Genomic DNA, 25113 nt, shown 5'->3' with positions numbered 1-25113 from the left:
TTTTACATGTTTAGAGATTATTTCATACATATATTAAATAAAATGTTAAAGATTCAGCTAAAATCATCTCAACCCATCTCTTTCCTCCCTTCCCTTTTAAGTAACAACACTTAAGATTGGTGAGTCCCATACCTCTGAATATTTTTACGCTTTCTTCTATATATATGTATATACCTTCCAAATGTTATATGATATTGTTTTGTGTCTTTTTTTTTTTTTTTTTTGAGACAGAGTCTCATTTTGTTGCCCTGGCTAGAGTGTAGCTCAGTGCAACCTCAAACTTCTGGGCTCAAGTGGTTCTCCCACCTTGGCCACCACACCCAGCTGGTTTTGTGTCTTAACAATTGGCATAATACTGTAGTCTTCTGCAGCTTCTTTATTCATATGACATTCTATTTTTAATATTCATCCATGTTGTAGATCTAGTCAATTTATTTTAACAGCTGCATATTATCTCATCCATGAATAAACACCACCCTATTTTTTAATTATCCCTCCAATAGAAAGTCGTTTTCAAGTTTTGTACACATTTCTTAGCAATGAACACCCCTGCACATTTATCTGTATGCCTGATTGACAGTTTCTATGAAGTGGAGCCCTAAAAGGGAAATCACAAGGTCCTAGGATTTGTGCACTTTCAATTTTACGTGGTATTGTCAAATTGTTCTTCAAAGTGATTGAACCAATTTACACTTCTCACATCTTTACCAACACTTGGTTGACTCAGACTTTGATATTTTAATTAATTTGATGGATGTGAAATAGCATTTATTATTTTAGTTTTATTATCCTTGTTACTGGTTTAAATTAAGCATCTTTTAATATGTTGAATCAGATTGCCTCTTATGTAAATTGCTGTTCATCTGCCTTACAATTGGATTATTTTTCTTCTACTAATTTTTAAGGAGTTCTTTATACATTCTAATTATATAATTTTTGTATTTTCAGTGCACGGCAAATATATTTTCCTAGTTTGTGGTTTGACTTAAAAATTTTGTTTGTACTTCCTTTTGTTTGTAATACTTTTTTCTTTCTATACAAACTGTTTTTCTTTCTCTAAACTCTTACATAATATATTTGACATGAGATAAGTGATTTTCCCCCCCACAGCAAGCAATTCTCCATTTTTTGGAGGATACCGACTGGACATCCTACAATTTAACTCAATTCTGACACTGTCTACTTGGAGATAGCATCATATCCCACAGGTTAAGGGCTCAGTCCCACAAGACTGCCCCTCCCAACATCATATGCCAGTTGCAAGTTGAGGTTGTTATCTGTGCTTCTGGCCACATAGCTATAAATCTCACAACCCTCTCCTTGGATTCAGTAATTTGCTCGAATGGTGCACAGTGCACAGGAAAACAGTTCACGCGCTAGATTACTAGTTTGTTATACAGAATACAACTCAGGAACAGTCAGATGGAAGAGATGCAGAGGGCAAAGTATGGAGGAAGGGATGTGAAGCTTCCATGCCCTCTTCAGGTGCATCATCCTCTCAGCATTTCCACGTGCTCAACAACCTGGAAGCTCTCCAAACCCCAATCTTTTGGGTTTTATGGAGGCTTCATTACATAGGCATGATTGATTAAATTATTCCCCTCCTGGGAGGTTGGAGGGGTGGAGCTTAAAGTTCCAATTCTCAAATCACATGCTCAGTTTCCCTGGCAACCAGCCCCCATCCAGAAGCTATCCAGTAGCTCCTAGCATCAATCATCTCATTAGATGCAAAAACAGACCCATCACTGCAGAGATTCCAAGGTTTTCAGGAGCTGTTTGCCAGGAAAAGGGTGGTGGAAACTCAATGTTTATTTCTTATTATATCACAATAGTTTTATATATATGGCAGTCTTCTCTAATGACTTTTTAAATTTTTTGTTTAAAATTCATTCTTTTCTTCAACATCACATGGATATTCTACCACACATTGTTTTTTAAAGCTTGAAATTTTTGCATTTAACATTTGGATTTTAATTAGTTCAGAATTTATTTTCTATGTGGTATGAAGAAAGGATACACTTTATTTTTAACATAAGAAGAGTCAATTATCCCTGCACCACTTATTGAGTAGTTTTTGGTTGTCCTACTGAATTATGATGCCATCTTTGTTGTATATCAAGTCCCCATATATATGTGTGTCTACTTACCAAATCTCCTTTATGTTCCACTTGACTATCCATGTGTCAATGCTACACTATTTCCATTGTTCTAGCTAATTTTGCAGTCTGATAGGGCAAATTCTGCCTCTCCTTTCTTCTTCAAAACTGTCTTTGTTATTGACCATCCTATAATTTCCATTTAATTTCAGAAACAGTTTGTGAAATTCAGGAAAAAATTTTTCAGATTCTTATTAGAAATATATAGAATTGATTATTTTGGCAATGATTATCATTCTTAATGATATCAACAGTTCTTATATAAGAACATGCTGTACCTTTGAATTTATTTAGGTCTTTAAAAAAATGTTCCCACTGTTTACAATTTACTTCATTAAACTAGTCTACATATTTTGTAACATTTATTTCTAGCTACTTTACAGGTTTACTGCTATTGCAAATGTGTATTTTAGTATGTAGCTGGTACATACAAATGCCAGTGACATGAATATATTGACCTTGTTTCCAGCAACCTCTCTTGTAGTCCTTACATATAATGTATAGATTTTCTTAACTATTTTCTATAATCATAATATTGTGAATAATAACATCTTTATTCTTCATTTTCAGCCTTTTAATTTTATTTTCCTATTGTGTTGATCAGAATATCCAGTATAAGTCTTTGATACAAATGTCATTTTTAAGGAACTAAGCAAAAATATCCAGTATAATATTAAATAGGAGTGCTAATAAGGAACATACTTGTTCTCAAACTCTTTTCATTAGATTCCACCACCTCCTGCTTTTAGCTTTACTCCAAGATGAATTGTTTTTTTATAGCCCATTAACTAAGAAGTAGGTGTCCCACACCTACTGACCCACACCTACCTGTATAGGCATGCAGTCCTACCAGCCTCATTCAGCCAACTGCACTTAATGTGTCCAGCCATCCATGGAGGTTTATGTGGATGCTCCTGGTCCACTATTCTTTCTGGTGCAACGTGCCTGAAGTTATTCAAAACCTGTTGTTCTTTCTATATATCTATGTTCTTTAAAGGCATCATCCTCCATGCAGGGTCAATAGTCAGAAATCTGTATTCTATTCTCAATCCCCACGCTAATTGATCATCAATCTTGTCAATTCTACATTCTAAATATATGCCAAAGTATTTTCTCTTCTCCATTTCCAACACCAGTGATTGCCTTGGCCCCTCAGCATCTCCCACCTTAACTACAGGAAGTTTCCTAACTGGTCTCCCTGCCTTTTGTCTCAATTCCCACCTACAATTAATTTGTCTCACTGCTACCAAGTTTATCTTTCAAAATTTCTCATTATGCCTTGACCAGCTTAAAATGTTTCATTGGCTCCCATTGTCTACTGTATGAAGTCTTAGTCCTCCAGCTGGTCATACAAGTCTCTTTATTTATCCTGGCTAGCCGCCTGACATACTAGCCTAGCAAAACTAAAGAGCATATTGTTCAGCTGTACCATTTTCTGGTGCTGTGATTTTTGTGTATGCTGGTCTCTCTGCTTGGATTGCTCTAGCAAAGTCTTATTCATTTTCAAACCCAGATCAAATGTCACTTCCTCCAGGAATTGTTAGTAAGGAGCTCAACAAATATTTATCTATCTTTATTCCAGGTACTATGCTAGATGTTAGGCATACAAAAACACATAAGACATAGTCCAAATCAGGGGTGGAGAACCTGTGACCTTCTAGGTCCTTAAGCATGGCTTTTTCACTGAGTCCAAATTTTACAGAACAAATCCTTTTATTTTTATTAATACATTTTTGTTCTTCTTTTATATTTATATTTTATTTTTTAAAATTAACATATTTAAAATACCAAAGAATAAAATAAGTTTCAACAAAATAATCCTCCCAGATTGACCAGCACAATTAGAACATTAGTAAGCCATGAGGACTAAATTGATGGCTGCTAAGCTCATGATTTAGTTCTAACTTCCCCCACCTGACTGGTGCCACTACCGCACAAGGCTGGTTGGCAAGAGTTTATGGGGGTCCAGCATTCCAGTCTGTTTTCAGCTTTTGACAATGATGCACTGTGTTTCTCATTGAAGTGGAATTTGTGAATAGTTGCATATCTCAACAATATTTTTTAATTTTGTCTGTTTAACAACTCATCATGTCAAAGAATACCAAGAGAACACTGAAGGAAGAAAACAAATTTTTTTTAAAATAAGGATTGGGAATTGCAATATTATCTTGTTTCTGCTAAAGATAAGATGATTTGCTTGCTTTGTGATACTGCAATATCAACATTTAAAGAAATTCAATGCTCATCAGCATTATAACATTCATAAGGACCACAAATATTTTAAATTAGAGGGAGAGGCACAAAAGGTTGTATTGCAGAAATCAAAAGATGCAAAGCAAAAGCAAAGACACTTCTTTCAAGTAGAAATAAGACCTGGAAGTAATGCCACTGAAGCAAGTTATAAAGTAGCTTATATACTTGGGAAAAAAGGGAAAACATTCAGTCATGTAGAAATTGTGAAAGAATGCATTGACAAAGTTGTAGGATGCTTAGACCTCAATAATGTTTCAAAGTACAAATAACTGGCTCTTTCAAGGAGAACCATACTGGTCAACAGCATGAATTAGCCTTCAACTTAGAACAACTTCATGAAATACCTCAAAAGGAAACTATATATTATTCAATCGCTTTGGATGAACCAACTCATGCTACTGACTTATGCAGGTTTTATACTTCATTTGGGTCATAACAAGATTTTCTTTGCTACAAAGAATTACTCACTTTGGGCACTCTGACCAACAGAACACAGGGAATAGATACCTTTAACAACTTTCAAGATAAATGTCGTGAAATTGGACTGAATTTGGTAAATTTAGTGAGTGTACATACAGATGGTACATCGTCCATGACAAGAAAGCATGAAGGGTTTATTGCACAGATAGAAAAAGATACTAACAGATCCAGAGACTCTCATTTCTTTTCATTGTATCTTTGCATAAAATAGTGGCTTTCAGCAAAATCTACTACCGCAACAAGTTATAAGTATTGTTAACTATATTCTTGCAAATGCAACTTGGCATGGTCAGTTTTGTAACATGCTGAAGTTGAATGATGAGGTATTCAGTGCAGATTTGCCATATCATTCTAAAGTGCTTTGGCTATAGCAGAAACAGGTGTTAGCCAAAATTTTATCTCTGTAAGAACATATAGTTAAATTTTATGGATAACATAATCAGCAATGTGAATTATTGAAATAAGATTTCTATAGGAATGCAGCATTTCTGTGTGATAGCATGTCAAATCAAAACAACTTGAATATTTCTTTGCAAGGTAAAACTAAGTCTATATATGATATGTGCCCCCCCCCAAAAAAATCCAAGCATTTCGTAAAAAGCTATCTTTTTTTCAAAACACTTCATCTTCAAAAGGAAAATTTGGATAAACATTTTCCCCAGTTAGCAAGTCATTGATGAGCAGGATGATGTATGCAAATCATTTGAAGAATACACAGCTGTTATAGGCCTATTAATTCGAGAATACAATGAAAGTTTCAGTGACTGTGAGAATCATGACATCGCACTCAAATTAGCATTTCAGCCCCACCTTGTGGATATCATCAAAGCACCTAAACAACTACAGATGGAATTGATCGAGCTCTCAGTAAATGACATTTTAAAGTCATTGTTTAATGCTAAGAAGATCCAGCTGAAATATGGTAAAATGCAGAATACCCATGCATTCAGCAACATGCCCCAAAAATGCTTTCTTGCTTTTCAAACACTTATTCCTGTGAATCTACGTTCTCCTACCTAACCCAAATCAAGACACCCTTCAGGTCACAAATGACTGATACCCTTCTACAAGATCAACTGAAACTGTGGATCTCCAAACTGCAACCAAATATTCAAATGCTTTCCAACAAAAAGCAGACACAACAAAGTCATTGATAGTTTAATTAACTTTAAAGTTAACAAATAGTTTTCATTTTTTGAAATTATTAAGTACATAGTTAGCTACTTTAATTTCTTGTTTCTCTTTAGCTCTAACTGCCTGGTGCATGATTTTTACCTTTGTGGTTCTTCATTTTTTTCCCTGTGGGACCAAAAAAATCTCCATTCTTGATAAATATTGTACACATATAAATGTATAACATTACACTATTTTCAAATATAGATGTACATATACAGTATTTAGAAAACACACAGTATTCAGAAACATTCGTGGACACAATTTCAAGTAGGAAATATGATCATAAATGCTGAAATCACAGCTTGGTACTTTGTGGTCAGACCCTGGCTCAGTTAACACACAGAAGTACAGTATGGCTAGGGTAGTGATTAAGGGTCTGTGCTCTGAAGACAGAATGAACTGAGTTTGCATCTCAGCTCTGCCACTTATAAGCTGGGTGAAAAGGTACTAACAGATCCAGAGACTCTTATTTTGTTTCATTGTATCTTTGCATAAAATGCAAAATATCTTTGCATAAAAATAGTGGCTTTCAGCAAAATCTACTATTGCAACAAGTAAGTTACTTGTTACTGAACTTACCAAGTAAGTTACCTGGGTAAGTTACTGAACCTTTGCACATTGATAGTCCCTGCCTCATAGTGTTGTTGACAGAGTTATTGAAGTTAATACAAAAAGTGCTTACAGTAGTGCCTAGCACAATGTAAATGTTTAATAAATGGTTAACAAATAATAATAATATTATTTTGTACATAAGGACAGTTATCTCAGTCACTAATAGGTCAAGTGATTTTTACTTTATATCTAGCAATAAAAGAACTATTTGCTGTTCTGAGCCAAATATATCCTCTTATCTAATCTTTATTGAACCAATGGCACATGTTGGAAGAATGACTGGCCTAGGATTGCCCAGAGCTGCAGAGTTGAGTTTTCCTTTACATACAGCTAAATAACATATGTGGAAAGAAACTGCATCAGCACACACTGATACAGTCAGCTAGCTGTAAATACACATTGAAATACAGCTATGTGTGGGTCTATGTGTAATAGCTAAGAGCACAAGCTGTGGAGCCACTGCTCACCTACACCCATTGCTTCACCACTTACTGGCATTGGGACCCTGGGCAAGTTAACTCTTTCTATCTCAGTTTCCACATCTATAAAATGGAATTGATAACAATAGCCCCTATTTCTGTTATTGTAGGAATTTAATGAGATAATGCATGTGCAGCACTAAGAACACTGCTTGATACCCAGTACATAATCAATAGTGAAGAAAAAAGATGTGCATAGTAGACAGAGAAACAAATAGAAATAAAATTAACCTAAGTGTTTACTCCAAGAGAAGCAATGGAGGTAAATAATTACCTAGGTGAGTGATTCCCAAGAGAAAAGAAGTAAATTCTAATGCTATTGTACTTGAACCTTTATTAAACCTTTTATTTAACCTTTGTTAAAGTCATTTTTTGTTGTTATTTCTATAGAGATCTCTAACTTATCCCCCCAATTATGTTTGCTTTAGACCACCAAGATTTCCTAAAATGTGGTCCATGGAACATCTGCCCTAAGCTATGTATGAGAAAAAAGGGGTTTATGGTTGAATAACTTTGGGCAATGTTGCATGCCATATTCCTTTGGAGATTCAAATGTGCACTAGCACCGTAAGGGTTTAATAAGTCCTGGAAGTCTTTAAAGGGGGCTCAAATAAAAAACTAAAATCCTGGAAAATGTTTCATTTAGTTTAATCCAGCATTTCTTGAATTGACTTAACCATAGAGCCCGTTTGGTTTTTTTCCATATACTACTTATTAACATTCCATGGAACTACTGTTCCATGGAACAAACATAGAGAAATGCTGGCTTAATGAATATTAAAATAACCTTTATGCCAAAGCAAGGGCTGAGGGGCATGGAAGGGTATGGGCAGGAGAGGGCTCACATTTTTTCAGGTTAGGATTGAAAATTTGCTGAAAACAATTCACAAAATCAGAAACCATACAGTTCCCTCAGGGTCACAGACGTCCAAATACCCACAATGCTTCTGGGAGCATGCGCAGGGTCTCTGGAAGCGGTTGAGGGAGACCCTGCCCCACACTGCAGCTTCCCCCAGTTGCTGCTGTGCTGGGATCCTGCTGTAGAAAACCTAAAGGCTCCTAAACGTATTTTACCACTTGCCTTTGGCCACACACATCCTGAATTTACTTCCTACTTTCTGAAAGAGAAGAAGCTATAAGAAAACAATTAAAGTGAAGAAGCCCATTGGGGGAACTACAGGCCAGACCCAGGAGTGAATGGGGAGGAGGGAAGAGATGGAGAAGAGACTAGATTGAGAACTCAAATCAGATCCAGGACAAGGTTGCTCCTCTGGGTGGAGGTGAGACGACTGACGCCAGCAGGACATGGTCACAGCAGAGCAGGGCAGGATGAAACTGCCCTTTACACAAATCAAAAATGGGGTGCAAGCCAAGAACTATGTTAAGGGTCTAGCTAAAAATAAGGCATAGGCCTAGCTAAAAATAATGACTATAATTAGCCACTGTCCACCCATTTGCTTCTCTATAATTGCCACTCTGGAGCCACACTGCTGGTGGTCATGAAGATTCTCAGCTTTCTCCATAGATAATATCACCTTTTGAAACCTAGGGTGAAACCTAGGGGTAGTTTCTGAGAGATCTTCCAGGTTCCACATTCCAGGGAAATGGCCGACCCACCTGGAACAGCGACCCATAGGAAGTGACTCAACTGGTCTCCCGACCCCCACTGAAGAGCCTGGTCAGCAAGAAGACAATATCTACAGCCCTATGGTTCTGCCCCAGAACCCAGCCAATCAGCAAGTTCAATTGCCTACACCAAACTGTCTTTAAAAACCCTGTCTCCCAAATTCTCAGGGAGGCGGATTTGAGAAGTTTGTCCCCATTGTCTCTCCACTTAGGTTATGTGGAAGAAACTCTTTCTCTGCCGTAAACCCTGCTGTCTCAGCGCATTCACTTTCTCTTGGGCAGTGGGCAAAGGAACCTTGGTGGGTAGCAATGAGCAGATGCGCTTAGAAGTAACATGGACTTCTGAGGACGGCTAACAGGATGGGAGCTTCCTGAAACTGCATGTTTATATTTCTTTTCTCCAAGAAAACTGATGGCTGGGTGGGGTCCCTGCCATGGACGAAGGAGAGACTGAGATTACTCTTTGCAAAGTCAAAAGTGAAAACCTTAGGAGGGCTGAGGTCTGTTAGGGGCTGCTCAGTGACAATGCAGGATGGGAAAAAAATAGAAAGATATTTGTAAGGTTTTTCGGTGGCGGGGAGAAGAAAAGACAGAAAGAAAGAGTGGGGGCCAAACCACGTGGCTTTATTATACACTTGTGGAGAGATTCTGGGGCCCCAAGAGAGGGGTCCCCAGAAGTCGCCACTGTTTGAAGGGGCTGAGGCCTTTTATACCCTTTGGGCCTGGCTAGGGACTTTTGGTGAGGAGAGCTGGAGATTTTTAGGAGGGACTGGAGGTATTTGTGGAATCCAAGAGCCAAAATGTTCTTATCCAGGTGGACATCTGGGTGTGGTTCCTCTCAGCTGGGCCTGGCAGTTTTGTCCTTGGTGGGTCTGGTCTCATGAGCCTTTTCTTTTTTGATCTAGAGAAGAAAGGGGGCCCACCACCAGCCTTACCATACTAACCTTAGCAATGCCTACCTATGGAAGGTAAGAGCAGGATTTTATAAAAAAAAAATTTTATTTTTCTAATTTTTCTATAATCATCTGTTACTTTTGTGATTGTGGAAAGTTAACTCTATTTCTCTAAACTCATCTTTACTTTTTAGAAAACCTGAACCGACATTACGTGTAAAACTTCATAGTACTGTGTTTTTAGCGGGGGCAAAAAAGTTTCCCAAGCATTTGTGAGTAAATGGAAACGTGACGCAGGAAATACAACCTAGAAAGTTATACCCATATAATTCTAGAAAGAGGGGGATAAATTCTCAAGGGGTGATGTTTCCTGGAACTTCTGGAAGGGTGACAGTCCCTTTTGTCGAGCGGGGTGATTCACAGGAGAGGGCTTTTATTGAAGGGAGAATCACCTGGCAGCCTGCACCTGAGGCGGCCGCAGGGAGGGGAGGTGGCCGCGGCGCTCCCGGGGCCGGGGGCGGGGCAGGAAGCGGCCGCGCACCGGGCGGGGCGGAGCCGCAGGCGGCGCCGCAGGTGCGGAGGGGACGCGCGGTACCTGCCCGCTAGCAGGGCGGACCCTCCCACCGCGCTGCGCCCAGTGAGGGGAAACCTGAGGGATTCCTTGGAGAACTGCGTCCTGGGGTGGCAGCTGATGAAGAAAGGACCCGGTGCCCCGAAACCTCTGAGCTGAAGGGGATCAGAGAGGGGCCAGCATGGGCTCCGAAGTGCCCATACCTTGGCTGCTGCTCTTCACCTGGCTCCCCGCAGGTGAGCCGTGGAAAAAGGGGACCCACCCTGGGCCCAAGGAGACAGGAAGCCATTGTTGCCTGGCCTTGCAGAGCTGCCCGTGGGCAGTGGAGGCCTGGGCCGCGCGCTCCGGTGGCGCTTGGCATGGGTGTCAGGAGGTGCGGGGACGGGATCCAGTTTCTGCCGGTGGGAACCTGTTGTTTTCCTCTTTTATTAGCCTAGGCGCTTCTGAAACAGGTGCAACTAAGAAAGAAACCTAGAGAGCCTTTGGGCTTCCCCTCCTGCAAGTCATTAAGCACTTCTTGATCTCAGAAGCCGAATTGACAGGGGCCAAGCAGCATTCTTAAAATTCCTACTTTTTCCTTTCATCTGACACTTGCTTTTAGGTTTTAGATATGATGACAACCATATTGGCCTAGAATTGCATTTTTTTATTCCCGGAAGGTAATAGTGTGTCCTCAGTATATAAAGGAATGTTCGGCCTGATTCCAAATCTGTTGTATGGGACCAGACATGTTTCTCTTTGCTGAGCACATTCAGTGTTACTTTCCTACTTTATACCCACCCAATTCTCTAACTTTGCCCCTTGCTCATTATCTCCTTATCAGGCGCCCAACCACCTACCTTCTTAGCTTCTCTATTTTGGAAAGCATGGTTTTGTGTGTCTCTGTGTATCTCTGGGAAATATGACAGAAGTGTGTATCTGCATGAGTGAAACCAAGCAGGAAAGGATAGCCGAGAAACAGAAAGTGCAGACTCTTTCAGCCCTTTTCAAATTAGGATGTAGGTGTGATCTTGCAAACAAACAAGGACTTATAAATTCCCTTGGAAGTTCCACCCTGTTTTATATGGTTTCACCACCCGCCTTTAGAAATGGCTGCCCTTATACCTCTAAGTTGTCACTGGAAGGTCAGCTCAGAGTTTGTTCACAGACCAATTTGAGTCTTGTGTTTTTTGGAGGGGAAATATGTAATATGAAGATGTTGGCAGAATTTCCTTTTTATAAGCTTGGGTAGGGCATGATAATTGCTCAAGTGTAACCTAATTTCATTCAGACAGGATTCTACAATAATTTAAGCTTAATGCTGAGAATAAAAGGGGGAGAGGATTGCAAAAGAGTAGAAAAACTAGACATTTGGTATCCTGAAGCTCCTCTGGCTTGCAAGGTTTTCTGCAAGATATAAGTACTATAAATTGAAGCAGACAAGACTAGATGTTGGACACTCACTATGCACAAGAAAATGAACTAAACCTCACCTAAATTTAAGTGTCTAAAATTCCACCAGAGCAGTCACCAGATTAGACTGTGAATGCAAATTTATAAAAATCCCACAGCTTTGTAAAGTCTTCTTTCCTGCACCTCACACGCTCATCTCAAACTCTACAGCAGCTGGGGGTTTCTGAAGCTGCTTGTGCTGCCTTTTTTTTTTTAGGAAAATAAAGATCTCCTCCTACCTCTGCCCCTGGATACTCCATCTCCAGAATTAAGAATTCATAGACAACAGTCATACAAGTCAACAGAATAAGAAAATAAGCTTTACAAACAAAAATCCCATTAGGGCATAAACCCTAATGCTTAAGTCACCGGTGTAATGTTTAAAAAGCTAACCAGCTTTTATAAAGAATATTTAACACTGAACATGTTTCAAATACAGTGATTATAACCAAAGGGTGAATTCTTATACAGTTTGAACATCCCTAATCTGAAATCCAAAATGCCCAAAATCTGAAACATTTTGAATGCCAAAATGATACCCCCAAGTGGAAAATTACACACATTAAGTACTTAACACAAACTTTATTTCATGCACAAAATCATTAAACATATTGTATAAAACTATCTTCAGACTATGTGTATAAGGTATATACGAAACAAAAATGAATTTCATATTTACACTTGGGTCCCATCCCCAAGATATTCCAAAATCCCTCCCCCCCCCAAAAAAAAATCCCAAATCAGAAAGACTTCTGGTCCCAAGCATTTTGGATAAAGGATACTCAACCTATAGAAAGCAAATTGCTAAATAGACAGGGACTTTATTTTTTTATTTTCTCAATGCCTTTTTTAAAATTCAGGATATTATGGGAGTACAAACATTTTAGTTACTTTAGAAAGCAGACTTTCAAGTCTTTGTGAACCAGCCACATAGTATTAGTAGCCAGGACACTGAAGTAGTGCATTATACAGGTTGTGGTATTTGCCTGGCATTCTTTAAAGGAAGGACACATTTTAGAACCAGGGAGCACTGAAAGCAAAATGTCCTAAATGTGCATCTTAATTCACTTTCATAGAGGAGAGACTGAGATTAGCTGTTTGACTCCATTACTTCGAGGGGGAAAGTTGTTTTAGCAGATATTTTCCCTTAATGTATGTAGCAATGTAAATAAAACTACATTCAACTATTTAACGTGGGTTTGCATTGATGCTGTTTGTGTGAACTGTTTAAAGCCTCCAGTAAATAGGGATGATTATAGTACATGTCTCATAAGGGGTTTGTGAGGAGTAAATAAAATGAAGTTTTTAAAGCACTTAATACAGTGCTTCAACAAAGTGAGGGAGGGCTTAATAAATATTAGCCATGGTGATAATGGTAGTCATGACTTAGACCCAGGTAGGATTGTTAGCTTTAAAGAAAGAAATTAAGTTTCCATACTCCTTCACCCATGGCCAAAAAACCCTGAATTAATAGATGACTATCATGTTGGAATTCAAAATTTGCCTCTTTTTAGCTGTGATTTTGGACAAATTATTTAAACTTCCTTCATCTAGAAAACAGGTGAAATTCCTTGCAAACTCTTGTTGGGTGGGTTAAGGTCAAGCACAGTGTCTGACAGTCATCACTGAGGAAATACTGGGGAACAGTCCCTTGTACTACCCCCACTTTTTCTTTATTTTAAGCTAAACTTCCCCAAATGTGTGTTAAGATCAAAGTGAAGATTGAGCTTCCTCTCTTGTTCTCAGTACCTACCAAGGCAGAGCTTTTCAATTTTTTCCACAGCTGCCAGTGAGAAATAGTTTACACTGTGACATGTCTGCCAATGTATAAGGTTTATAAAATAAAAGCAAAAGGTTCACCAAAAAAAATTCTGTTACTTCGTTAGATAAAATAATAAAAGTTAACATCAAATATTATTTTATCGATATTTAAATTCATAAAAAATAATCCTGACTGTAACAATATTAAATAAAAACATCCAGTGAATTGATTTTCTCAACACCCATCGCAAACTGTGATGTGCACTTTGGAAAACACTATACTAGAGTGTGTTTTATTATTATGGTCCATTACTTTGTTCTCTGATGTCTTTAAAGAGGAGTCAACCCAATTCTTTGATTAGCATCCAAGTTCCCACATTGCAAAGTATGAGGCAGCAGTGAAATTTTGTCAGATTTACGTACTGGCTGGTCAGTGTGGCTTGGGGCTTGTGGCTTTTGAAGTCAGGGAGTCTAGTGAAATCCCTGCAGTCCCTATGCTCTGAGCTATGCAGAGATCAGTTGTCAGAGGGGTGTTCGTGTATGTTTGTAATTTCCTGAAGTTTTTTTCTTCAGAAAGAAAGAAATTTTTACCATACACGTGATATGCGAATATTTGCTCCTTAAAACATTAAGATGATTATCCAAATACTCACATAGCTTTGAGATTTTCGATTGGTAAATATTCATGATGTGTGAAAAAGCATGATGCATACTGTACTATCTCAATCCCATAAAATTGGATGTTGTGTATGTGTCAGTATCTAGAAGGACATGTCCAACTGTGAAATGCTTGTGATTGTGGATGACTTTGTTCTTTGCTTCTCGTGTTTTTCAGTTTCCTATATTGCATATATTAACTTTAAAAAAAAATAAAGGTTATTTTAAGGTGAAAAAAAAAAACATTAAGATGAGGCTCAAGTAAGTACCTGCAGCTTTTTGCATTATTGACTAAGAGCTCTGGTTGCTTTCATCCAACCTCAATGTTTATTCTTAGAATGAGAGTTTAGTTTTCCCCTGAAATTCTAAAAGGATATGTGTCATTTGTGCTTTTGTGAATTTTGTGAATACCATTAACATCATAACATCATAGAATGGTATTAACTTACAAATCCACACAGCTATCAACTTGTATTATCATTCTTTGAGAAATCAGACAGTTGACCCCTAAGGGATACGATCCTTAGAGAAAGAGCATCCAGACCAATAATTTTCCCTGAGTGGTGGGGGTGAAGGTGTGGATTATCCTGTAGACCTAATTAAATCTTATAAATTTCCCTGATATGGTGGATAATAAAGAAGAGCTTCTCGAGGTGGGTTGGGTATGAGTGGTGGATGGGGGGCTGCCCACTCAGCTGCTCCTTTGCCCCCTTGGGGGCCCCTGAAGTACCTCCCAGTGTTCTGTTGAACACAGGTAGAAATCACTCCCAGCCCTGTCTCCCCTCCCAGTCAGTTTAACAGATGAGGAAATCTGGATCCAGGGAAGTCATGTGTCTTGGGAGTTAGTTTGAGAGCTGACACCAGAAACCTGATTCTTTACATTTTGTCCATTGCTCTTTCCCCTATTTCATACCATGGAGCAGGTTTCTTTTGTTTAATTCTGGTATACAGAAATAGAAATACATGACTTCATTTTGGATGTCTAAATGGTAATTATTAAACATCTTGCTCTAACAACAATGCAGTGAAATGAGATGTTGGGTAACTAGTGTATAGTACCTGGGTTTCTTTTACCATGATAATTTATTTCATTATTTGAAATCCTTGGGTGAAAATTAAATTGTGTATCTTAAGAATTGGGAAGACTCTGGCCATACCTTATCTTTCTCCAGTTCTTTCTAGATGTCCCAATCTGCAAATCTTGGGAAAAGGTGGGATCAGAGGAAAGCAGTTTTGACACTTTCTTTTCTTCCCACACCCAGTTAATCATGAAGTTATGTTATTTACCATGTTTCCACGAGAATAAGACAGGATCTTATATTTATTTTTCCTCAAGAAGACACCCTAGGGCTTATTTTTAGGAGATGTGTTTTTTTTTTTAAGTACAGTACAACAATCTACATTTATTCAAATATAGTTAAGTCATCTTCTTCTGGAACATTGTCATAACTCTCCGAACCCCGAATTCTATCCTGAATTTCTATTTCCTTTAGAACCATTGGCCCCAATCTCTCATGTTGAGCAATAGAGCTCTCATGAGGCAGATGAGAAGGGGTGCTCATCTTCTTTACCACTCCTCGATGAAATGCATGGGTTGTGCAGATGTGTTGCGTAGCCACGCCCATCACTAGGTCTTATTTTTGGAGTAGGATTTATATTGCGCAAATGCTTAGAAATCCTGCTAGAGGTTATTTTATGGGTAAGTCTTATTTTCGGGGAAAGAAGGTAGTTCCAGGATCTGCCCTTTCTGTTCTTTTCTAGGTGATAGTATTCATACTAGCCTACATCAAGCATCTTAGCTATCTCCTTGCCTCTAGCTCTACGTCCAATATCTGCTTCTAACCAGATGATAGATTAACCTACCTAAATTGATCTTTCTCACCTTCACTTTAATTCTCCATCCAAGAACTTCCACTAGATCCCCATAGCTTATAAGAGTGGGTTGAAGCCCTTTGTTTGGAATTCAAGCCTAACTAATTCTACACTCACTACTTTGGGCAGCCTTGTCCCCACTGATATGGACATGGCCTTATTGTACCCCCTCCCCCCTCAACACACACCCTTCTTTCTTGCTTTTTGTCTGGCCATACTAAATATAATTAACCATTTCTTTTCTGAACTTTTAGGGCACTTAAAATTTGTTCCAAGCAATTTAGCCTATCTTACATGAATTTATTTGTTCATTCATTTGGCAAATGTTTTATGTGTGCCATGTGCTAGGCATGGTGCTGGCAAACTAGAGCAGTCATGGCTGTGACCTCATGGTGTTTATGGTCTAAAGGGGATGCAAGCAAATATAGAAATACAACTGTGACAGGGGTCATGAGAGAGACACATAAGGTACTACAAGTGCACAAAATAGGTGGAATTTGCTTAATCGGGTGGCCCTTCCTGAAGAAGTGATGCTTGAGTTGAGCACTGAGAAATGATCATTCAAAACCAAAGAAATAGCATGTGCAAGACTCACTGCATAGGAGCCCAGTGAGTGTGAGAGATGGGAAGAATGTCATTGTGCCTGAGTGGAGGAAGCCATGGGGAGTGTGGCAGAGAGGAGGCCAGAGGGGTGGGTAGGACCAGATATGCATGGCTTCACAGGTCATGGTAGGAGGTTTTGTATTCATCTTGAGAGCAATGGCCGGCTGTTGGAGGTTTATAAGGAGGATGCGTTGGGAGACTAACAGCAGTGTGGACCTCACATGGATGGGAAGCAGAGGGTGTGCATGTGCAGTACCAGTTAAGCTGAGGCAGTATGTAGGCTATAAGTGATGGCAGCCTGTACTAGAATGGTAGTGAAGACAGGGAAATTCCAGAAATATTTAGGAGATAAATAAACCCAATTTGATGGAGTATGAGGGAAAAAGAGACAAGAGGATGATTCCTAGTTTTTGTTCTTGCCCATTCACTGAGATGGGAAACACAGGGCAGACCCAGGTTTGTATGGAAGGATGATGATTTCGATTTGGGCCTTGATTTAGAATTTGAAACAACCAAGAAGACCTATCAGGAGCATATGGATACATGTGTCTATCTAGTCCCTTATTGTACTAGGATTTAATATTCAAAGCAGAAGTACTTTATGTATGTATTTGTTTATTGTTGACTCTCCCACAAGAGCCTAAGTTCCAAGAGTATAGGGACCTTGTATCTCTTATTTGCTACTGCACCACCATCATCTGGAACAGTGCCTGGCTCAGAGTAGATACTCAATAAATGAATGAATGTGCATTCTACTGGGACCTATTTGCATATGCTCTGAAATTAGTGTGTGGAGACATGAGTCACTAATCTGGGGTGAATGACTTTGGGAAACTCCGAGTATCTGCCCTTTACCCAGGTCTTGCCCTCCCCCTAGTAACCAAAGGGATGTCAACTTTAAACCACGTTAGTGACTGTTTTTTTCACTTAGTAGTTTATAAATTTGTTTTAAAGATTGATGTTTTTCCCTTTTGAAAAGATTATGGTGAACCATGGGACTGTCCCTCAGTGGTCATTGGAGTATAATTCTTTCCTGGAGTATCTATTAGATACTAACAGAGATCTAATAGATACTTTGACACAGCAGACTCACTTTGAGAAATATATCCTACTGGAATAAAAGTATACATATAAAGAGCTACTTGTATAAAAATATTCATTTCAGCAGTTTATGTCAGTATAATTTATAAAAGTGAATCAGAAACAACCTAAATGCCCATCATTAGGAAAATATGTAAATAAACTATGGCTCATCTGTGGAGGGAATTTTCATGTGGCCACTAAAAATGTCATCTCTGTATATACTGGTATAGAATATAATGATATGTCATTAGTTTGAAGAAAAAAAAGTTGCACATCAATGTACATAACATGATTAATTAAAAAGAAAACAGCATAGGAAAAGATGTGAAGGGATGTACACCAAACTATCAACAGTGGTAATTCTGGGGAGTGGAAATCATGGTGAGCAAGGAGAAACTTTACACTCTTCTTTATTGTTTGAAATTTCTTATTTATTTTGTATTAAAAATTTTTCATACAGAATGACTAAATTTGTGAATGTCCCTTAAATTTATAAATTTTCCTCAAAGGGTTATGTCTCAACCACTTAGAAAACTTATCCAGAAGGCAGGGTAGTATAGTGGAAACAGTATGGGCTTTGGAATTTTCGAGGTCTAAGATGAAATCTAGCTTTGGTGCTTACTAGCTGGGTGGCCTTAAGCATCTTGCTTAATCTCACTGAGAATTTTCCTTATTGATGAAATTGAGAGAAAGTAAAGCTAATCTCATGGGTTTTTTGCGAAGGTTAAATGAGATAATGTATGATAAAGTACCCAGTAACATGTCTGACAATATAGTAAGTGCTCAGCATGTATCAGTCTCCTCCTCAGGGGAGGGTCGTCTGTTAGACGTATGATACCTAGACATAATTCCTCCCCCACCCTTCACTTTCCTGGTCCCCTTTCCTCCTCTCCCAACTCTCCCTCACCCTTACTTCTTGTCCATTACTCATTGCCAGTTCCTCCTCCCCTTAGTTCCTCTAGTATTTGCACTGTTATCTAAGGAAATGTAACGAGTACAGATGGCAAACATGCTTGCTGAGATAGCTTGCTCAGACGTAAACTCTGATACGATTGACCTGTGTACTTTTTGTTAACCTGCTGCATAGAATCAAGGTGCCTTTTTACCTGAAAACCACTCAGGAATCCCTAACGCCCATCCATGTCAGCACCAGACTGCCTCCTCTACTCAGCAAAGACCTGCCTGCCCTTCCCTGCCTCCCACCCGTTTCTAGGCAGGGCCCTTCATGCTGAAAGGAAGGGAACTGCTATCTAGTACTCCAAAAACAGTTTCTTTATTAAAAAATTTTAAAAATATATTCCTATGCTGTGTAGATATCTTGTAGAAACTAAAACATCTTGCCTGATCTGATACTACATAGGGAAGACAGATTTAATTTAAAAATGTACAAAGATGTGCATGTATTTAGGAACATAGAACATGTAGTTGCAAAAATACTCTGCTTTCCTGGGTGCATTTCCTTCTATTTTAGCATAGGATGGTAGTCTCCACTGCCCTGTAGTCTTGGAAAGTACCTTATGGCGGGAAATAGCAAATCCCCTTCCCCCTCCCTCCTTCCCATGATCTCTAACATCTCATCTGAAGTTTCCTTTCTGCCCTTAAATGACAGGTCTCCCTCCCTTCCCCTTTCACAGAGAAGGCAAACTGTGAATGGATTTGCTGGGGTTCGAAACTTTCAAAACATTTAATATACTAACTCATTTTGCAAAGAGAAGACAGTAATGACAGTTTACATTTGTATCATTGTAATATTTTTGCACACTGATTTCAGTGGATCTCAGTCTCCTAAAATTGTCAAGATAAGTGTCAAGACAAATGTTTATGGAGTATCTACTATATGCCAGTCTCTTTGCTAAATAGGAGATATTTATTAATTACCCTCACCGTGACCCTATGAAGCAAGTATTATCATCATCCCAGTTTTGCACATAAAGAAAAAACGGCAGTTTGGAGATGACTTGCTATGTCTTTAGCTGGTGGGGGGTGGAGGCAGAATCTGAACTCGGGGCATCAGGCTCCAGAATCAAAGTTTTCAAGAGAAAATGATAGAGACCGCTAGGAAATTAGGAGGCAATGGACTGGGGAGGCAATGCCACAGGATGAAGGAAATTTAAGAAAGAAAATTTAAGGATTTAGAAACTTGTAGTACTAAGTTTAGAAGAGCAAAGATGCAACCAGGATATGTATAATCAGGGCATTTATATTTTTGAGACTGTGTTTTCAGCTGTATTCTGCTGCTTTTGGTCTCTTCTTGAAAACTCCCCCTGTTTAGTGCTATGCAGGCTCAGTGTGTTTCGTTTTATAGAGATGTTAGAGGCTATAGGAAAAGAAAGTTGGGAAAAAAGGAAGGTTGCCTTTGAGATAGGCTGTCTAACTACTACCTTTCTTTCCCTCTCGATCTGGAAAATCCTTTGATGTTTTGAGAGTCTGACACCTGACTTCCTCTTTGGAAGATCAAGCTCGCCTGCTTGGGAAATACTGGGTTTTGGCATCAGAAAGACTCAAGTTCAAATCCTGATGCTGATCCTTTTTAGATATATGATGTTGACGCATGAGGGCTTGGCTTATACTCTCTGAACTTTTGCCCACACATGTGAGCAGGGCTGTTGTCCATTCTGGAGGGTTTTGTGAGGATTGGAGGTAAACAATGCTTGTCACCTGGTGCAAAATATACGCTGAGGGCTGGCAGCAACAACTGAGAAGGGTGGAGTTGGCTGGATTGTTTAGCACCTCTTCTCCTGGGACTCTCCCCCGCCTGCCCTGTGTGTGTGTGGCAGGGTGTGTGTGGGGGTGTGGGGATCCGTGCAGGATGCTGTGGGGTTGGCAGACCCCTGGAGGGAGTGTGAGTGAGCTCAATATCCTCAGAACCTGTGGAAACCTGACGTATTTTAAGGCTTGAACTTCACAAAAGGAATAAAATAGAAAAGAGGATAAAAGAGTACCTGAGCAGGAAAACCAGTGCTGACGTTGGTAAAGGTCAGTTAGGTCACCCCGGCTGTGGTTTGCCCATAATAAGGCCTTTCATGTAAGGGGAGCTCAGGGATCACCCTTGTCCCCATTCTCCTCCCTTAAGGGTTTCAGATTCTACAGTCTTCAAAGCCACCCAAGAAACTTCTGACTCCAAGCAAATTCCCTTTTTTGACCCCCAGCAAACCCACCTTTGCCCTCCCAAATGCTCTCCCTCTATACAAGTAATGCTGACTAGAGTCTTTGAACAAACTGTTTATGTCCAATTACCATTCAGCCAAATAAAAACATGTGAGTTAGTAATCACTGTGTCACAGCGACTGCTGCCAGTTATATTTTAATTATTGCTTACGTAGCCTGTCCCCAAGCTCCAATTATTTGCAGACTTATAAATACTAGTCATCTTCCTTTATTCAAAGAATAGCCAGGCCTAGAGGCAAGAGCACTGCTCAGGGACAGAATCTTGACTCTGATCCCCTTAGAAAATGCCTGACCACAGACAAGCCTCTTAAATTTCCAAGCCTCAGATTTGTTGTATATGAAGTGGGCACAGCTTGTCTCCTCCCAGGGATCACATTTCCTGTGTAGAAGAAAATATTTGAAGGTGTTATGTGAGCCTAAGATGGTTTTTAGACCAAAATACAATGTTTTGCTCTCTAACAAAATAAGCCAGTGTTGACAATAGCACCCCATTCATGGTGAAAATCTTACCTGTAGCTGCTTCTACTGTTCAGTTAAAACTGGTGGGCAAAAGCTCTATGGTCTATTTCAGGTCAGTTCTGGAAAAAAACCAAAGTAGCAATTAGAGAGGAGGAACAAGAATAAAAAATCAGATTGAGAAATAATTCATGTTAGACTTGAGATGTTGGTTGATTGCTCACTGACCCTTCTATTCCAATGGGCCTGATTTCTGGGACTCCTGCAGCTGGTAGAGACAGCAGCTATTTTTCCCCAAACTACTCAAGGTTTATTCTCAAAATGAGGTTCTTTTCCATTCAAAGCCACATGGAGAGGCCATCTATCTTCCTAAAAACACCACTTTCACCCTATTCTCTTCTTCAGAAAAACCTTCAGTGATTATCCATGAACTAGAAATTGATGCTGGATTGCAATTTAGACTCTACCCCGTCTCCCCACCTCCCACTCACCACCATCAGCCCTGCCTTACTTATGCCCTCTTTCTTCCATAAAACCAGAGACACCAGCTAAATTGGTTTCCTTCAGGTTGCCCAAGTAACTCCCCCTTGCTGATAAGGTCTTTGCTCCCTCCTTTCTTCCTTACTGAAATGAGTTTCTTTGCCCTCTCCCTACTTCTCACGTGTAATCTCAATCCTACCTGAGCCTTAGGGTCTAGTTTAAATCTCTTCCTTTCGTGAAGTCTTCCTGCTCGCAAGTGGTCTCCCCTGCACTGCTGCAGAGCCTCTGTCTAGCACATCTGGTAGGGAGGCACCTTCATTACACTCCAGTCCTGGAGATGGGTTGGGTCATTTCTGGGGGCCAGAGCCTGTCCTGTGCAGCATTCTTCTGTCTCTCCATGGATGTGAGTAAAGCAGGTGCCATCATAAGCTTCAGAGGACTGTCTTATGAGGGCTGTGACCAGGAGGTCAGGCAGGACTCTAGAATCATGTGGCTGTAGCCATCAAGACAGGCCCACCTAGTTGCTCTGTAAAGGGGCGACTATATTTGTTTTCTTTGAGGGATTAACTCAGTCAAAATGAAGATAGTGCCACCTGAGAACTCTATTGGAGAAAACTCCAGCTTGGTCCTTGTGCTGAGGGACAGGGCCCTTGTGCTGAAAGCCCTTGTGCTTTCTCCTTGGCCCTTGTGCTGAGGGAAAAGAGTGAGGGGACTCAGACACTAACATGGCAGCTTATGTGCCAGGTGCCATGCCAAGCACCAGAAGTGGATTATCTCATTGCATTCTTGCAAGGATCTGATGAGGTTAGTACTGTCATAATCTTCATTCATAGTTGAGGAAATAAGCTCAGAGAGAGTAAATAACTTGCCCATTGTTCAAGTACTAAAGTTTGATTTGAACCCAGTTGTATCTGAGTCCAAAGCCTGTGGGCTTTGTTTGTTTGTTTTTTTAAAATCTAGTCTACACCAGTGGTTCTCAAAGTGTGGTCTCTAGAGCAGTAGCATTAGCATCTCCTGGAAATGTGTTAGAAGTTTAAGTCCTCGGGCCTCACCCAAGTCCTACCAAATCAGCGATCTGAGCTGCTACAAGTTCTCCTGGTCATGCACACCCAAGTGTGAGTACTGCTGCTCCACCCTAAACCTCCCATGAGAGGACCCCCTTATAACTCGGCCTAGAAACCATACTAGCATAAGAACATTCCAAGATGCTAGTTATGTATGGCCCCCTGACCATGCCAAAGTCTCACCTAATATTTCCGTGTCATCTGGTTGCTCATCAAGGCATTCTTGGAGCTTCAAGTGTGCCTGTAGGTTTGGAGGGTAGTGAGAAAATTTTAAAAATTTCAAAAAAAGAAAAAAAAACCCTCTTAATTCCTTCAAGTCTTTCTTGATACAGTTTGTCACAATTTTATCATTTTTCTTTTGTTTACTTTATGTTCTCTTGACTGAACTGCCAAATTTCCAGTACCTAATATATTCTTGGTAGTTTATTCCATCATTCAATAAACATGTGTTGGGTACCAAGTAGGGGACAGCACAGTACAGGGTGCTCGTGTGTGAGAAGCGACTTAGAGGCAAACCCAGCCGACCTTCTCAGAGCCCACAGTAAGCAGGCCGTCACCAAGCAGCGTGAAAAGTGCTGCCCAGGGGCAGGACAGCGCACTTTGGGAAAACAGGGAGGCCGGTCTCCCAGCCTTGCAGTCAGGAAGGCTGTTTGCGGAGGTGAGGCTTCAGCTGATGACCTAAGGAATGAATAGTGTCATAACTAGCCCAGGAAGAGATGGTTGGTGGCAGGTGATATGCAGAGCGCTCTGGGCTGAGAGTGGCACACGTGTGAAGATCTGGAGAAGAGTAAGATGCTGGCGTGGGAAGGGCTGCAGCAAGTTCAGAGTGGCCGAAGCCTTGAGTGGGAGGTGGACGTGAAGGAGAGGAGGCAGCAGAGTGAGGCAGGAGGTAGACCTGCGGCCTCATTGGCCTGGTCGTGGAGTTTGAATTTATCTTAGGGAGAGGGGAAACCATTTTAAGAAGAGATGTGATGTGGAAAAAGTGTATCAGCTAGTCACAGTCACTCCAGCACAAATATGGCCTTACTTTGATGCAACTTCTTTATTGTCATTAAATGTGTTATCACTGTTAATAGACAGTCAGTTCTTGAGAGTTATCCTTACTCCTTTTGTCTAGCACTTCCCTCAGGTTGCCGGTGCCTTCTTCACCCCACCCCATGCCCTGCCCAGGCCTGGTAAGAACCCGGCTCCCCCTGTGAGCTCCCGACCAGGGCAGGCAAGAGGGCAGGCAGTGCGTTTTGCTCATTTGCATTGCTTTATCACCCCACGAACAGAAGTAGGTTACCTTCAGCATTGTCTCCTGCTCTTGGCTTTAGGGTGCCTGTCCTTGCTGGTGACGGTCCAGGACACAGAGCGTTATGTCACCCTGTTTGCCTCTGTCATCCTCAAATGTGACTACACCACCTCTGCCCAGCTCCAGGACGTGGTGGTGACCTGGCGCTTCAAGTCCTTCTGCAAGGACCCCATCTTTGACTACTACTCTGCATGTGAGTACCCTCCCCCTTCTTGCTTCTCTGGGTGGCAGGCACCTCCGTAATGTACTGCCATTAGGGCTTGGGAATTATTTAGGATCACAAATCCTTATAGTGAGAAAAGACCACAAAGATCACCTTATGTAATCACTTCATTTTATAGTTAAACAAATGGAGCCCAGGCAGATGAAATAAATTATTCAGGGTCATATACTAGTTCATTTTAATTTTGGGGGGTCCTACCTTGTCCTAAAAAGATTTCAGGCAGCTCGGACATGAAGCAAAAGGCAGAGCAAGTCCTGCCTCCTTGTGCACTCCTGACTCCATGCCAGGGCACTGAGCCGAGGAGGCAGACCTGCCTCTCATCACCCCCACCGCGCTGGCACACAGGCAGGAAGACTCCTCCATGCCTCAGGACCACATTTCCTCCTGCAGACCACATTCCCTCCCCATTCCTCTGCTGACTGAGCACCCCCAGGCAGCCCATGTGTTTTGGGACATCTCTCAGTGCCCCACAACTCCCCATGAGGCTCAGCCCGTCCTGCGTCTCAGTAACAATTTCCCATTCGTGTCACTTCCGCGTCTGGACCAGAGCTCTTCCCCGGCTGCCCATTTGTGCCCTATCCGAAGGAGCAAGGGAACCCAGAATCCCACTGCCAGCCCAGAACAATTAACCTTTTAGAAATTTGGAGAATAGAAGCAGATACCCTGTTCATAAGAGGGGAGCTTCCTAAGGCAAGGCAAAGGGAGAGGGAGGCACCAGCTTTACTTTTTTTAGCCCTGGGGCTAATGTCTCCCACTATGATTTGAGTAAAACCAC

At 40.5% G+C, this 25113-nt stretch overlaps 1 protein-coding gene across 1 annotated transcript in view; it reads left to right on the top strand.

Annotated features, from left to right (window-relative positions):
- Positions 1–10247: 10247 nt before the first annotated feature.
- The window catches only part of ILDR1 (immunoglobulin like domain containing receptor 1), a 38070-nt gene continuing 23204 nt past the window's right edge, over positions 10248–25113 (top strand). The window contains exons 1-2 of the mRNA XM_012780509.2: positions 10248–10482; positions 24138–24308. Coding sequence (XP_012635963.2) covers positions 10428–10482; positions 24138–24308 — 226 coding nt within the window. The 5' untranslated portion in view covers positions 10248–10427. The remainder of the gene's footprint in view (positions 10483–24137; positions 24309–25113) is intronic.

Source organism: Microcebus murinus, chromosome 1, assembly GCF_040939455.1.
Source record: "Microcebus murinus isolate Inina chromosome 1, M.murinus_Inina_mat1.0, whole genome shotgun sequence".
In the NCBI taxonomy this organism is placed as follows: domain Eukaryota; kingdom Metazoa; phylum Chordata; class Mammalia; order Primates; family Cheirogaleidae; genus Microcebus; species Microcebus murinus.
Note: the sequence above shows the minus strand (reverse complement) of the source record. Positions and strands in the feature narration are given on the sequence as shown.